Source organism: Salvelinus fontinalis, chromosome 13 (genome assembly GCF_029448725.1).
Source record: "Salvelinus fontinalis isolate EN_2023a chromosome 13, ASM2944872v1, whole genome shotgun sequence".
In the NCBI taxonomy this organism is placed as follows: domain Eukaryota; kingdom Metazoa; phylum Chordata; class Actinopteri; order Salmoniformes; family Salmonidae; genus Salvelinus; species Salvelinus fontinalis.
In genome coordinates, this window is record NC_074677.1 from 23,440,914 (window position 1) to 23,458,159 (window position 17,246).

The 17,246-nt window shown below is 42.4% G+C and overlaps 1 protein-coding gene across 1 annotated transcript in view; it reads right to left on the reverse strand.

Moving 5' to 3' along the window:
• uvrag (UV radiation resistance associated gene) overlaps positions 1 to 17,246 on the reverse strand; it is a 154,618-nt gene that overhangs the window by 123,507 nt on the left and 13,865 nt on the right. Inside the window, exons 4-7 of the mRNA XM_055942105.1 lie at positions 16,553 to 16,714; positions 16,307 to 16,381; positions 16,112 to 16,197; positions 1,100 to 1,205 (exon numbers count right to left, since the gene is read on the reverse strand). Coding sequence (XP_055798080.1) covers positions 1,100 to 1,205; positions 16,112 to 16,197; positions 16,307 to 16,381; positions 16,553 to 16,714 — 429 coding nt within the window. The remainder of the gene's footprint in view (positions 1 to 1,099; positions 1,206 to 16,111; positions 16,198 to 16,306; positions 16,382 to 16,552; positions 16,715 to 17,246) is intronic.

The following is a 17,246-nucleotide window of genomic DNA, read 5'->3' on the forward strand; positions in this document are numbered from 1 at the left end:
TCACTCAGATATCATATTAACATGGCATAAGTCATGGACAAATATGTGAAATTACAGGAAATAAGCTTAAAAAAGGCACATTTCTTCTCTGTGCCCATGGCAAAATGAGTAGAATTGCATGAAGAGTGTTGTTGCAATTGTACATGTTCTCTTCACCCAATAGCAAAATTGCAGGAAATGTACTTTCAAACGTAGTGGAGAGGAAACTAGCCTCTGTGGGTGTGACGTAACATTTGGCGGTAGCAAGGAGTCTGGGTAGCCAGGCAAAGGGAGGCCCAATAACCAAATCTCTTTTAGGGCCCCCAAAAGGCTGGGGCCGACCCTGGCTACTGGTTGAATGCATTTACTTAAGAGAGTAGTATAACTGCACAAATAGATTGATTGCAAAAATCAGTTGACTGTAGTGTATGGATGTGGGTACGCAGACACATGAGCCACTACGGCCCCACATGAAGAGTTCAGATTTCTGGTGGCCCCCACCCAACTCAAAAGTTGCCTATCCCTGCTTTAAATGAAAGCTGTGGAGAAGGGTGGCAGGGGGGTTAAATCCTATCTGCACAAATCTGATTTTAACGTAATAGTGTAGCATATACCTTGAGCACCAAAACATGGAGGTGTCAAGAGCCCCAGGGCTTTTATAACAGGAGCTTGTGAAGTGTGCACTTACAATAAACACAACAGTCAAAACCTACGATTACCGCTCCATTTTCACAGCAGTGTGGCTGCAAATTCCAAAAAAGTTTTATATGCTTTCTTTCTATTAGTTTTGATTTGACTCAAGGATAAAGACAAATCATGGGTGTCTTGTTAAAAAGCCCCCCTGCAACAGATTATTATTGCTGGATGTTCCCAGGTGGTCGTTTTGGCTGAATACAGGAGTAGCTGCTGCTGCTTATCTGGTTCAGCACAATTATCTTAAATGCAATTTAAATAAGTATATTTCAGTTCTCATAGCCAGAGGTCTCATCTAACCAACCGACTATTGTAGTTAGTACATAAACACGTGATACTGGCACGATATAGATAATGGGTTTGCAAGAGAATGAGTTGCAGATGAGAAGAGATCAGTGGTGGATCTGTATTGTGCTGGCTGACTCACACGCTTGGTGCAGGCTGTTGTCGTTCTCAGTTTCTCCTCAATCTCCTTGCCGATCTTCTGCACGGTCACCTGGGTCTGCTTGATGGCTCTCTGGGCCGTGTGGAGCCTGGAAAGTACAGGGAGGAACATCAAGATAGGAGCTTAGGCTCTTCACCTCAGGAACTCAATAGACATGTACTTTATAATAGAGGATGCTTGTATGTGATGCTGACAGATTTATATCTGCAGTAGGCTAAATAAATAAACACACAAGAACAGAGGGCGGACACTCCGGACAGTGTAATATCAGCCATCTTGTTAGCGTGTTTATTTGCTGTGCTATTTGTTAATGTTAGTTAGGTTTGTTTGGAGGGCAGAGGGAGGAGGTATGAGTTATGATGGACCACATGGGGCTCTTTACTCTGTGGCGACGGTTTGTTTCCATCATTGTTTCACTTCCTGATTTACCGGGGTTTAATCTACATTGTTGTGCCGTGTAGGTCTCCAAATGTATCAAAGTTAATGAAGGTTCCAAAGGAACAAAAGGACAAAGCGGTTATTGAGAACATTGAAAGAACAAAGTTCATTAAAATGACTCTTCAGATGTATTCCTATTGACTCGGGGGACGTATCAAGTTCTTAAATAGCCATTAACCACAAATAACCCACCAGTATTTTAGTCACTATTATTTTGTAATATATCTAACCACGATTTAAGGATCAAATGTTGCCCTATGGACCTGAAAGTATTAAAGTCAGACAACTGAGAGAAACCGCAGCAGACCATTTAATAAAGACACTCACCACAAACATGGAAGACTTTCCCAAAACCTTTGGGTACTAATGCCATTCATTCATTCATTCATTCATTGTCCTCTCTGGAGAGATCGGGAGGGAACAATAACAACAATACCAAAAGACAAGCCAGAACTTTATTGCAGCTATCAATCACGGACTTGATCAAATCTCCAAGTATGGTTTCAACAGCTCCAGGCCTCATGGGGAGTGAGGGAGACCAAGCTGCTCCCCACAACACAGCAGCCCCAGCGACATGGTCTAAGAGGAACAGACAACCATCACACCAGGCTGAGATCTGAGGGTCCTTCTCACACACACACAAGAGGAAGGCAGCCATTAGCAATAATATTGTCAGAGACTCGAGATCATCCTCGTTTTGTCTAATTTACAGACACGCTCAATGGGAGATACGTGTTAGATGTGGCAGTGTGGCCGGCAGTTCCCGATTCAGTCCCTCTCATCTACAGTATGAATGGCTCTACCGTCTGGTCTGGGGTCTGGTCTCCTGATGGAGATGTGGTTTTCATTTCTCGTTAGTAAAATTCTCCTTCACCATGTTCCCTCAATGGGACCACTTCAACCCCCTGCCCCCATTCCCTCCATGCCCCAACCCACCATTTTTCCAGCCACATCATTCCACCTCTGTCAGGAGTGGGCTGTTCCATACTCCTCATATCTCAATCCCCCCAATCTCTGCTAGTCTATCCCTAGGAGTAACCTTAGTACACACTGCCTGACCTGGCCTGTGCTGGCAGCACTTCTTTACCCAGATAATGTTAAGGCAGATTCCTGCACCAAACCACTACTTGTAGTCTTCTGTCAATCAAGGCGCCAAAACCCCTGCCAAAACATACAGTGCATTTTCACAGCTTGTAGCCTCAGATTGCAGAGTTCTCCTGGCTTTTGGCTGAATCAGTGGACTTGGTGGAAGCCACAAAGAGTCTTAAGGGGCCAGGACTGAATAATCCCATAGTGGTGCCAAAATGCTCCGTGATCTTTCATACTCCACTTCTGGGGTCTTTTAAATTGTCATTAGGGAACAGGTAAACTGAGGGTTGGTGGTAATCCCCTTCCTCTAGTATGTATAACTTAAATGGGAATATTCAGCCACATCTTCCATCTAAAATGTTTTAGAATTCCTCAATCATCCTCTCATTCATTAACACCTCACTTCGGAGCACAAATCTGAAGAGAAGACCTTGTCTTCCCGGTTTACCACAATTTCAAAATTGTGACTACAGACTCCTTTCTTCAGTACGTGACGGTAACCACATGGGTCCAAACATGGCTCTCTCTCAGTAAAGGTTACATTAAGTAGGGTGGCGTGGAGCTACAGCCCTTTCAGATACACATCCCTCTTTTTACTCATGGTTCCCATATCTGTTGCTTTCTTTAGTCAATTTTCTCAAATTAGGTAATTGGCTAAATCAGTGAGGCTAAAAACTCCATTCCTCCATCCATACTGAACAAGGCAGCTAGTTGTCTGCCAATAAGTCACCTAGGCTACATACATCATTGGACTTTTGGGAGTGGAGGGGGGTTACACAGGTGCAGCTCATACCCACTGCTTGTGCTTGAATGTGTTCCATGTGAGAGCAGCAGCTCTGGGTATTAATCTATGGACTACATATGGATGAGTGAAAACGCAACTTCGGCTCTCCTCTTATTATGCAACAACCCCTTGTGGTTGGAGTTTGTAGTGGTTGCAGTGGGGAAAGTGGCTTTGGTTGCAGAGTGAGAATGGGGCCTGTGGTCATGGAAGTGGGAGATTTGAGTAACTTTATGGGACAGTCTATAAAATACTTAGGTATGCAGTCCCTCAGAGCCTTCCTGGAACTGCCTCCTTTAGTGGGTTTAGTGCCTGACCCTCCATTGGCTCAGTTTAAAACTAATCCAGCTCGCAGAGATATTTCCACAAATCTATGGTGCCTCCAGCTACTTCCATGTTTTTTTATTATTATTAAAACGCTATTCCTCAGACACCTCAGGATATTACTGTGTGTGGTAGGAGGATGGAGCCCAGACCAACATTCATCACTCCTGTATCTTCAGTAAGTGGGGTCAGACATAACTCCTAATGATGTCACACTAAGAAAGGAGGAAACTCTACTACAACCATTCACTTTCCTTTCATTTTTTTGTCTTTTTTCATTTCAACCTGCTTGGGAAGATAGTGATAGCCGTTGGTGATTGTCCTTGGGAACGTCAGGGCAAAGCCGTTTTGACAGCTTTATCGGTCTGAGGTGATTGTGATGGAAGAATCTTATATAGGCACTTCCCCTAGGTGAGTGCTGTTATCTTCCCAGCCCTTAACGCATGTCTGCACCCTTATCAGCTCAACCAGTCTGGGGATAGGAGGGCCTGCCCATCACATCACATCACGCCCTATATGGGCCCCTGGCTCACAAGGTGTGAGGGGGTGGACCAGTCCCAGGCCCCTATGCCCTCACTGGGGCAGTGCAACCACTAGGCTGGCACCCACCCACCCCTCCAGAAAGCACACTGAAACATAACAACTTTACCTTTCCTACAACATGAGGACGACGAGTGAAAATGACAACTAGGGATTACGATTCAAATAAGTACACACTTTAGATCCTTAAGGACATTCAGTCCTTGATTTAAGATAGAAAGGCATCTGAAAAGAATAACATCTTAAACCCTAAATCCGTTTGTGGATGAATGCCTGTAAAAGCATGTGGATTCCAATGAGACTATTCTTGAACATTCATATGGAACATTTTCCCTAAACAGAAAGCTGCTTGGAAGCCATCTTTAGAGAATTCTTGTTTGCAATGCTGCCTCTCGCAGATGAAGGGAGGAGAGAAGGAAGCTTTGATGGATTTCAGACAAAATCAATGAGCATTGTAATAAACACAAATGGCATTGACTTTCTGACCTTAAACACATCCACTATGTAGTAACTCCTTCCAGAGCGGCCTCCACAAAGCACTGGCTCTGATGGCCCGTACTGTTCATGGATTCATTTACCCAACTGATGATCTCAAAATAAATATTTACCATGGTTTATACGTAGCGCAACAGGCCAGCAATCGCAATCAGTGCCGAGCAACAGCAGAGGCAGATGTATCATCTGGCTTACAGAGATAAAAAAGTTGAGGGAAAAAAACGGGTGTTTCAAAAAGAGAGAAAGAAAGAGAGAACGAGGAAGAGAGTGAGAGCATCCCCGTCCCCCTGGAGAGTAGGGGCACATCGAAACAAAACACATTTCATTGCCTTATATAGCGTTGGCGGTTGGGCGTGCTTGTCTCATTCACAAAGCGGTTGGTGAGATAGCTTAAAGCCCTGTCCATTCCATTCTTCCACAATGGTATGCAGTGGTTTTCGGTTTTTGTTCGTTTGCATGCATTTTTCGTCGCCCCCTCATATCGTTCCAGCCGTGTACTTTTTGTTTTGAGAGACCACTTGAAATTTTTTGTGAATCTTTTGTGTTGGAGAGAGAAAGCGAGTAAGTGAGGTGCAGTCTGGTGCAGTTGGCATCTAAGAAAACATACGAGGGAGGTAGGGGAGGAGGTTGACAAAACACTTATTTTACTGTGTGATTAGATGAGTTTCATTTATGAAATGCTCTTATATCAGGTGACAAGAGATTGGGGCACTTGTTAATGTTTTTGGCCCCTCTCCCTCTCCGCTTCTACTTCCTCTGTCTACAGATACTGTATAGGTCAGATACACAGACCGACACAAACACCTCACAGCCAGGCCTGGGACATACAGTTGGCAGAAAGAGAGACAACTTGATCAGACATGTTTTTACTGAATGAATTGATAGTTCTAAGTAACAGTTCAAAACTACTCTACTGAACTTTATCGAATCAATCATCAATTCAATTGTGACTTATGTCACAGATGAAACCAATAGAATACATTCACACCATGAGTAATGTATACCCTTGAAATATATATAAAATAAATAGATTGTATGTTTTACAGATAACGCAATGATGTCACAGGTACCCAACAAGAACCGCACAACAGCAAAGAGGAAGAGAAAAAGAGGCTAAGGTGAGAAAACCCAATAAACATCTTCGGTTCGCAGCATACCTGAACCTCACCGGCGGGGCGGACAACGTCGCTATTCATATTTACCCTGTCGCTAACTCATATTTACCCTGTCGCTAACTCATATTTAATATTGTCACCTCTGTACATAGAGGAGTTAAGATTGTGGGGGGGGGTGACAGAAAATATTTTGGTGCACCTTCATGTGCATTTTCTCTCTGCGGATGGTTAGAAGGGGTTCTACCACTATTCTGTAAGTAAAAAAATCTTTGTTTACAATACATGGCAACTTTAGAGAGAAAGCCATGGTGGGAAACCCTGTGAGCCACCCTAATACCTATTTCAGAAAAAAACATGTTACTGTAATAAATATGGCCCGCTTTCAAACAGTCCCTTATTTACCACGGGAATACCTCCTTTAATAATAATAAAAAAATACATCCCAGCACGCAGGCAGCACCGGTGAGGAGTGGGAGTGCACTGATCTGGCCAAATTTGTATTCGTAATCCTATCCGTAATTGACAGATGCTAGTTGGATGGGATGATACTCATAAAATCAGCAAAATTGTGCTTTAAAATGCTTAGGCCTACATTGGTCTCAAGGCAGGTTTTATTGTACCGCATCTCCTAACCCTTCAGATATAAACAAAAGACTGTATAAAGAAGACGTTATGGTAAAGCACATGGGGTTTTGTCTTGTTAAGAAAGGACATTCTAGTCTTCTAGGGTCAGAGGGGCCAGGCCTTCTGCAGAAGATTACTGACGAGAGGTTCCCATCTCCTCCCCTCAAACTGTCCCTTTAGGTCACTAAAGCTGCAAGAGGTAATGAACCAAACAAAGAACAACTAAAATCCTAACCACACAAAGACTCGCCTTTTACCACCACGGTCTGTTACATCAGTTACAATTAAAGTTACCGCCCTACTTTCTCTCCGTAATGGGGAAAACACAACACGAGTGGCCAATCTGGCGATGCTACTCTAATGCACAACATGCCACGAGTAATCGAGGGAAGAATGCAGCCCTAGATCAACGGTTTGAGATTAGGGCTGACAGCGAGCAATGTTAGGAAACTGCTGGGTTGGGACAGAACGAAAGAGACGGAGCAGGAAAAGGCTCTGTGTCAGGACCCAGGAGTCAACATGGGCACCAAACAGAAGCAAACAGGCCGAACCAGGGAGGGACTTACCTGAAAAAGACAAATAAGAAACCCTTGTTTTAATTTACTGTTGCAAAATGTTTTGCTATGGTGTGCATTAAATGAATACAACCCAGGAGTCCATGGACCTAGTGGCTAGAAAGAAACAGAGTGCAGGCTACTGGCTTGGCATGTGAGAAACGTACATTTGTTTAAAGATCTGTTAAAGGTTTTGTTAAATTTCACCCAGTAGTTTTGAAAGTAGAGCTCACGAGCCAAAACGGGTCCCCGAAAATTGTGCTCAATTGTTCTCGAGCTCCGGAGCGAATGACCAAAGAGTGAATTTATTTTAACGTATAATTTTTTTTTTTAATTAAACAAACTTTGGGGGCGTTCATGTGGTGTGCATGTTGGACTCACCCAGCAATACTGTGCTGACCTGATCCCTCAACCTTGCAACCTCATTAAACATCATTCCATAGCGCGTGGTCTCATCAGAATAGTATTTCAAATGAGCAAGCAAATGTGATAACGTAATTTTATACAACAGAAAATGTATACTTATGTTTCCATCAAATGTCCTACTCCTTGAAAGTGTGTTGATTATATCATATGCCAACGTGATAAATGATGATCGCTGGCAATCAACAGCTGCAGTGTTCCCAGCATTGGATTACGTGTCAAAGTCTATAAAGACAAAAAGTGGATGCATGGAATTATTTGATTTGGATGGATGGTTGATACAAAGGTAGGCCTATAGTTTCCTCTATAAAAAGTGGATGAAAGTTTGCAGTATACATTTCTCAAGCACATCAAAGTTGTCGTTTCACGATTTGCAAATGGGATAGATGGACCTTGTGAAAAACCTTAAAGCCTATTGCACACTATATTCCAAAACTCAAACAAAATACACCAGTGGTACCATTTAGGAGATACAGGTTGTGACCATAGTGTTTCTGATCAGGTTGACAATGATCTTCTAGTATATGTGTGTGGGTACAATGCCATCTTTTGAGCACAACATTTTGTGGTTTGCAGAGAAACGCATTAATGAAAAGAAACTACTACAGAGGTCTAACAGATCTAACGTTTTCTAACTTCTGATGCATGGATTTGATCGATGTATTCTATGTATTTTCACTGTTATCATGAAAATAATATCTAATGGTTAGCCATGCAGTCACTTGAAACATTGATTCAGAGCGCACGTTCACTACATGACAGGAATGGGCGCGTAGATTGCATGAACTAAATGATGGCAGGTTAGAATGTAAGGATTCTGTGGCTTTTTCCACAGAGAGGACTGTAGATTGTTTATTATGCATGTATGAGCCACACAAATGGCACATTGAGCAAAAAAAAACAGTAGGTAAAAAAAAGTATTTTTCTATCTTCTGGAATATCTCTTTGTTCCAGAAGATATATTTCGGGATTTTGGAAATGAGGCCCTTTATCAGAGTCAGATGAACTGGTAGATAACATTGGTATGTTTCTGTGTCCAATACGAAGGAAGTTAAAAGTAGTTTTGCGAGCCAAGGCTAATTAGCATTAGCACAACGACATGCTAGCAGATACCCATAGACTTCCAGTCATTGCGCTAACACTAGTTAGCAATTGGAGCTAGTTAGCAACTTCCTTAAAACTGCACGCAGACATAAAAATGGTATCCACAAGTTAATCTGACTCTGGGGAAGTAGATAAAGGGTCTCGTTGCCAAAATATCCCTTTAAGTATACTCCTGAGGTGTGAAAGAAAAAAAGCATAGCCACGTCCATATTCTGCAAAGAGATTTGGGGCTTAGTAGCCAGTTTGTTTTCTGTGGTCTGACTGATGGTGTTGGGACCCTGGGGGTCAGCTCTCTGGGCTTGGAGACAGAGTGGGCCATCTGTTTAAACGGGTCCCTTTAATCCGGCCCAGAACAATATCCTGAGGCTGAGAGCTGAAGGTTGGAGAGGGGCACCCCACCGGCAGGCGACCCACAGGACTGCTCTAAGGCTAGACGTTAACTAGAGGAAAGGCTTATCGCCTCCGCTAGACACTGCGTCAGGGCAGACGCCCTTTAGACTCCACAATAGAACACTGCCTCTGTTTTCACACACTGAAAACACACATACAGTGCCCCTTCAGATAATATTCATTCCCCTTGACTTAAAGCCTGAATTCAAAATGGATTAAATTATTTTTCCCCTCTCACCTATCAACACACATTACCCCATAATGACAAAGTGAAAACATGTTCGGAGAATTGTTTTGCAAATTTATTGAAAATGAAATCTCTCATTTCCATAAGTATTCGCACCCCAAAGTCAATACTTTGTAGAATCACCTTTGGTGAAAGTGATTACAAAGGTGTCTTTCTGGGTAAGTCTCCGCACCTTGGATTGTGCAACATTTGCCCATTATTCATTAAAAAAATTATTCAAGCTGTCAGATTGGTTGTTGATCATTGCTAGACAACTATGTTCAGTCATGCCATAGATTTTCAAGTAGATTTAAGTCAAAACTAAAAAAAAAAAAACTCAGCCACTAAGGAACATTCACTGCCTTCTTGGTAAACAACTCGTGTAGATTTGGCCTTGTGTTATTGTCCTGCTGAAAGGTGAATTCATCTCCCAGTGTCTGGTGGAAAGCAGACTGAACCAAGTTTCTCTTTGATTTTGCCTGTGCATAGCTCCATTCCATAAAAAAAAATTATCCTGGGAAAAAACTTTCCAGTCCTTAACGATTAGAAGCATACCCATAACATGATGCAGCCACCACTATGATTGAAAATATGGAGTGTGTTATTCAGCAATGTGTCGTAATAAATTTACCCCAAACATAACACTTTGGATTCAGGACAAAAAGTGAATTTCTTTGCAGTATTACTTTAGTGCCTTGTTGCAACAAGATGCATGTTTTGGAATATTTGTATTCTGTTCAGGCTTCCTTCTTTTCACTCAATTAGGTTAGTATTATGGAGTACTGTAACTAAAACGGTGATTCATCCTCTGTTTTCTCCTATCACAGCCATTAAACTGTTTTAAAGTCACCATTGGCCACACAATGAAATCCCTGTGCGGTTTCCTTCCTTTATGGCAACTGAGTTAAGGATGCCTGACCTTTTCTAGTGACTGTGTGTGTTTATACACCATCCAAAGTGTAATTAATAACTTGCTAAAATGGATATTCAATGTCTGTTAAAAAATATATATATATATATATATATATATATATATATATATATATATATATATATATATATATATATATATATTATATATATTATATATATACATATCCATCTACCAATAAGTGGTCTTTGTGGTTGAATGTGTGTTTGAAATTCACTGCTCGACGAGGGACCTTACAGATAATTGTGTTTATGGGGTACAGAGATGAAGTAGTCATTCAAAATTCATGTTCAACAATATTAAAGCACACAGAGTTAGTGCATGCATCTTATTATATGGTTGCAACACAACAAAATGTGAAAAAAGTCAACGGGTGTGAATACTTTCTGAAGGAACTGTATAGGGAGGCCAGTAAGAGAAATAATCTGAGAATACAGGGAAAGAACAACATGTGGTATTGATAGAGTGGAAAAATATTCCTCTGACATAAATCTGTGTTAAGAGCGTTGAATTCTGTGGCTCATCTGTTCAATGAAAGATATGTAGGGCCTAAATTTCCACCCAGGGCACTTGTGCCTAATGTTGAAAAACACATTACCAGGACAAAAAAGGAAAAATAGGCATCAAACCATGATAAACTGAAGGCAACCTGATAGTCTGTTGACAGACAGCGCTCAAAACAGACTGCTGGATACATATAGCCCCTCATCTCCCCGTTTCGCTTCCACAGTCTGTCAACATCCCAACGCTACTCAGTCATCTGAACACCACCCAAACCTACTTCTGATCCAATCAGATCACCCTATACCCCAAGGCCCGTGTACTCTACACCAAGAGGGAGAGTAAGTAGAAGTTACCCCTAATATAACCACAGAGTAAGAGCGAGGGGAGAGTGAAGGAGGGAAGGGAAGCTGGCAGAGTGAAGATGTAGGAGCCAAATGGCTCATGAGAAAAATTCAGAGATTGATTGTTAATTAAATAGTACCACAGATGGGAGTGATAGATTTTTTTTGTTGCCATGCAGGTGAGAGAAAATGTTGACGTTTTAAAGTACATTTCCTGCGATTCTACATACTCTGCCATGGAGTTGAGAGAACATGTTGCAGTTTTATAGATAATTACCTGCAATTCTATGCATTTTGCCATGGCTAATAATGTGTTATTTTACACAAACATAATAGTAAAATCTATACTGCTAAATTTATTATTTGGGGAATTTTCAATTCTCACTGACTGTCAGCTAGCTTTTAAATTAGGTGATTGTTAGTTCTCAAAGATACATTTTCTAATAATATGTCATTATCTTTTCTACATACTCTATCCGTTTTTTGTTAGTTAAGTTTACACTGAAAATGTTTTTCCATTCTGAATAAATAAATATAACTTTAAAAAAAACTTTAAACACTGTTTGGAGATAGGTGTCCCGAAGAAACACTTAGGCAACCCGCCCAAGGATTTCAATGGCAGAACAATCCCTGCCCTGTATCAGTGGTTCCAGGAGCACCTTGGCCGTTCTACCTGGTTCTTCCCTCCTTATGCCCCACAGGTCCTTGTGAATACACTGCTCAAAAAAATAAAGGGAACACTTAAACAACACAATGTAACTCCAAGTCAATCACACTTCTGTGAAATCAAACTGTCCAATTAGGAAGCAACACTGATTGACAATAAATTTCACATGCTGTTGTGCAAATGGAATAGACAAAAGGTGGAAATTATAGGCAATTAGTATGACACCCCCAAAAAAGGAGTGATTCTGCAGGTGGTGACCACAGAAGCCAGAAGCCAGAAAAAAAGCCAGAAAAAAAGCCAGAAAAAAAGCCATATTACAACCTATGTGTTGTGATAATTGCATTGTTTGCTCTATAACTTGTTAATTCATATTACTTCACGAATAGGTCTATCACTCTGTCATACAGTACACACTTTTATTTTTTAGGTTCAGTTCCTATGCTTCCTGGCTGATGTTTTGGTCATTTTTGAATGCTGGCGGTGCTCTCACTCTAGTGGTAGCATGAGACGGAGTCTACAACCCACACAAGTGGCTCAGGTAGTGCAGTTCATCCAGGATGGCACATCAATGCGAGTTGTGGCAAAAAGGTTTGCTGTGTCTGTCAGCGTAGTGTCCAGAGCATGGAGGCGCTACGAGGAGACAGGCCAGTACATCAGGAGACGTGGAGGAGGCCGTAGGAGGGCAACAACCCAGCAGCAGGACTGCTACCTCCGCCTTTGTGCCAGGAGGTGCACTGCCAGAGCCCTGCAAAATGACCTCCAGCAGGCCACAAATGTGCATGTGTCTGCTAAAACAAACAGTCAGAAACAGACTCCATGAGGGTGGTATGAGGGCCCGACGTCCACAGATGGGGGTTGTGCTTACAGCCCAGCACCGTGCAGGACATTTGGCATTTGCCAGAGAACACCAAGATTGGCAAATTCGCCACTGGCGCCCTGTGCTCTTCACAGATGAAAGCAGGTTCACACTGAGCACATGAGCACATGTGACAGACATGACAGAGTCTGGAGACGAGGTGGAGAACATTCTGCTGCCTGCAACATCCTCCAGCATGACCGGTTTGGCGGTGGGTCAGTCATGGTGTGGGGTGGCATTTCTTTGTGGGGCCGCACAGCCCTCCATGTGCTCACCAGAGGTAGCCTGACTGCCATTAGGTACCGAGATGAGATCCTCAGACCCCTTGTGAGACCATATGCTGACACATGCACATTTGTGGCCTGCTGGAGGTCATTTTGCAGGGCTCTGGCAGTGCACCTCCTTGCACAAAGGCGGAGGTAGCGGTCCTGCTGCTGGGTTGTTGGCCTCCTCCACGTCTCCTGATGTACTGGCCTGTCTCCTGGTAGCGCCTCCATGCTCTGGACACTACGCTGACAGACACAGCAAACCTTTTTGCCACAACTCGCATAGATGTGCCATCCTGGATGAACTGCACTACCTGAGCCACTTGTGTGGGTTGTAGACTCCGTCTCATGCTACCACTAGAGTGAGAGCACCACCAGCATTCAAAAGTGACCAAACATCAGCCAGGAAGCATAGGAACTGAGAAGTGGTCTGTGGTCACCACCTGCAGAATCACTCCTTTTTTGGGGGTGTCTTGCTAATTGCCTATAATTTCCACCTTTTGTCTATTCCATTTGCACAACAGCATGTGAAATGTATTGTCAATCAGTGTTGCTTCCTAAGTGGACAGTTTGATTTCATAGAAGTGTGATTGACTTGGAGTTACATTGTGTTGTTTAAGTGTTCCCTTTATTTTTTTGAGCAGTGTATTTTGGCTGTTCCTCCTGGCTCCCTTCTCAGTCTGCCTGCCCATCCAAACTTGTCGTGTTCCCACACAAAAACACGACGTGGAATAGGAGGCTTAGGGGTGTCGTCAAACCAGGGTCTCGTCGACAGTGAATCGCTCGCTGGCAAATTTACATCATCAATCAAGTGTTCTTGGAGAGGAGAATCACAGCAATTCCTGTGATAGCCAGGCAGTGAGCAGCACTCACACTGAGGCAAAAAGGAGGAGGCTGTTTAAGCTACAAAATATTATGACCCCAAAGAAAGATAAGACTCTCAAGCCTCATTAGAAGTGTAGACAAGATCAGGCACTAAATCCGACTGGGGGAAAAATAACAATGTTCTTTTTTACACAAAAGATCATACAAATTATTGCCTGATGATCTTCTGAACTTCCCAATACCTTTCTGATGCATTTCAGCCACTTCAAACCATACTTCCCTTGGCTTGAAGTACTGTCAGGCTCATTTGGAACAGGCTGTCATAGCCCCAATTAAAAAAGGAACCAATGACCATGGATTACATCATATTTCTTACATGGTGGGGTCACAAACATTTTGATATCAAAATGGGGTCGCAGGACAAAAAATGTTTGGGAACCCCTGACCATGTTGGAGTCAATGAGCCCCATCACATCAGCCTCTATAAGCCCGGCCCCAGGCCTGCAGAGGATCCTCAGCCTCTGGGAGTCAATGGAGCTGCTTTAAATTCCTCAGAACCGCACCGGGATAAAGAGATGGAGAGAGCAGCAGGAGGGAGTTTTAGTTATGTAGGACTCGACAGCACTGAGCAGAGCCCATAGGAAATAGATCACTCACGCACCTTGGAGGACATTTTCTCTTCCAAAGTAAGGCGAAGACACAGAAGAGTCATCGGCCAGAGGAAGCCCTTAGGCCTGGAAGGAATCTTCACCCCAAAACTGTACAGCTCACCTCAAGCTGGGGTGAGGAGTGATGCATAACACTAGGAATGTTTATATTTTATTATTGAATCTTCTGATTCAACAGAAAGAGAAAAGACTTGAGGAAGATGGGTCCTCTACTTATGATGAATGTTGCCTAACTATACAAAATTGTTATTAACAGTTCAAAACATTGTGCCCCCTGTACATTGCAGTCCAAAAGGGTCATAAAATGTAGCTTGAGCCAACTTCTAATTAACTGTGGTGTTCCCCAAGGCAAGCTCTGCGCAAACCCTGTAGGTAGTGTTAACATTACGACACATTCAAATATAGAACAACAGAGCTGTGGTTTGTCAACATGGAGCAGACCCTGTAGGTAGTGTTAACATTACGACACATTCAAATATAGAACAACAGAGCTGTGGTTTGTCAACATGGAGCAGACCCTGTAGGTAGCGTTAACATTACGACACATTCAAATATAGAACAACAGAGCTGTGGTTTGTCAACATGGAGCAAACAGCACTGGGAAACATGCCTCCCTGCTGAATCGTCAATGGTTTTAGAAAATTATCATTTGCTGCCCTCTTGTGGAATAAAGAGCATTACCGGTAATCACTAATATGTAAGGGTGTACACCCAAAAACGTACAGCATCTTTGGTCCATTGGTTAAAATAATATATAATTGTGTAGATAATCATCTAATAAAACCTATGGTCCAAACCTAATGTCTCTATCATAATCTGTTCAAAAGCTAATGGAGTTTCTATCCTGGTAAAATGGCCAAAATAAGGGTGAATAATTAAATGGAGGCCAGGGGGGGGCGAGTGGTCAATAATCAGAAAAATAATATTGCGTCAGCTAGGCTGGCTGCTGTGCAAGAACTGTGGCTAACTGATAGGCTCACCGTTGAACTCATCAGCATTGTTCTCGAATCAGGATGACATTGAACAGGTGGTATATAGGTGGTAGGATACATATCGATTTTGAGACGACATGTAGTATTTTCATATTTTAGTATACGCTTTTCTTATTAACGCGAAATTCCTGTTACTTTTCGATTTCTCACAAAAACGGGTATTTCTGACATTTCAACTGAGCGTGACAAGCATTTTCGGTGCTTATTATCCGGTACAAATCCGAATTTTGTGATATAATGTTAATGATTTGTTAGAGAAAGACCCCACTGTACGATTCAGAACATGAATAATAATTTGTCTTGGTAAAATGTATTTTATAACATAAGGAAGTGAAATTTCATCACCAAAGCACGTGTTCACATATCCTGATAATTCGAATGGAATTCTCCATCTGTTACATTGTTAGACATTGCCAACGATAACATAGTGCCTTTATTTGACTAACTTGATTAAAGCCTTCCATATGCATTTCCTGTTATGTTCAAGAAAACACACTTGACTGGATTTTTGGCAGCTCTCAGTGACTTGGGAGAAAAAAAACTGCCTCCATGATTACAAAGGCATTTGAGGCAGTTTCTTGGCGCCATCTTATGGACAACGTGGGGAATGTATACAGTGACAGAAAGTATGTGACGTACACAGTAGTAGAGAATGTTCCCCACAAGTATATTTAGCATTTCCAATCTTCTCTGGCAGCTAAAAGAAGGCGTTCCTGGTAATGAGAAGGGCAGTCAAAGAAAGTACTAGCCAAGAGGCTAACGGGACATATTGTCACTTGGGAGATACTAACTTTCAAGTGTCTTATGTGTGGGAATGTTTGGCGGGTGCAGTCCGTCTCACCTCAGCAGAGAGAAGACACTGTAGGAGTTCCTCACTGAACTCTGGTCCACCTGGAGTAAACTGTTCTTCTTCCTCTCAGAGTGGTCCTGAAATATGCACATTACAAAAACAAACCAAACACAGAAAAACGAATTATACAACAGATGTCTATAGTCTATGTTAGGAACAGAATTCCTGGAACAAAGTCAGCAGTACCTTATGATCAAAGTCAGCTGCATAGTAGCCATCATTCAATCCAAATATGATCTCATTTGGATTCCTAGAGCGGATCTGTGAAGGAACAAAGCAGTGGTATTTGGTCTGTATTAAAACAAGAGAGGCTGTTATTGTCTATATGAATGCAGACTGTACTGTATTCTGATCAGAGGAAAGCATGGTATGCTAGTCAGCATACGTCCCAAAGCAGCCTACATTATATGAGCGTGTGTTGTTTCCACTGACCTGTTGCCCTGTGTATCTAAGCCCATCCAGGTTGACCTTCCACTCTATGAGAAGTGTGAACTGTTCCTCTCGGCCGCCCCAGATCTTCACCACGAAGCAGGACACAGATGTGTCCAGGAGGTCTGGCAGCATGCCAAAATCCAGGCTCCGCCATGTTGGATTCTGTAGAAAACAGGACAAGAGAATTGATGAGACAGCTGAATGAATGATCCCACTGGGTTGCAAAGTTTTGATAAGTTCAACTAATATTGCGTCTTAAAACAACCAAGTGTTTAATTTGTTCCCGATTTTGAGACAGGTTGAGAGGCACATTTGAAAGATTCAAATGACAAATTATGTGTGTCAGTAGGGTGTGTGAAAGTGACTCGACCACACAAAATGGTGCTGAACCAGGATGTTAATTTAACTGTAATGTAACTGTTGTCCCACTTATAAAAGTCTGACCAAATATTTACAAATCCAACTTCAATATCCCGAGGCAATTTGTCGTCACAAAGGCTTGGCTTGTCCAACAATCGGTAACTAGGTTTCAGACTGATTTCTGAGCTACTCAAACCCAGATGGCAAAACTGGTTGCAATGTCATTATCATTATGACGTCACATGCCACATTTTGCCTGCTGGGAAGACAAGGTCCCTGGACTCCCTGAGGTTTGTCTGTCTATCCTGTGTCATAAACTACTGTACAAAGAAGC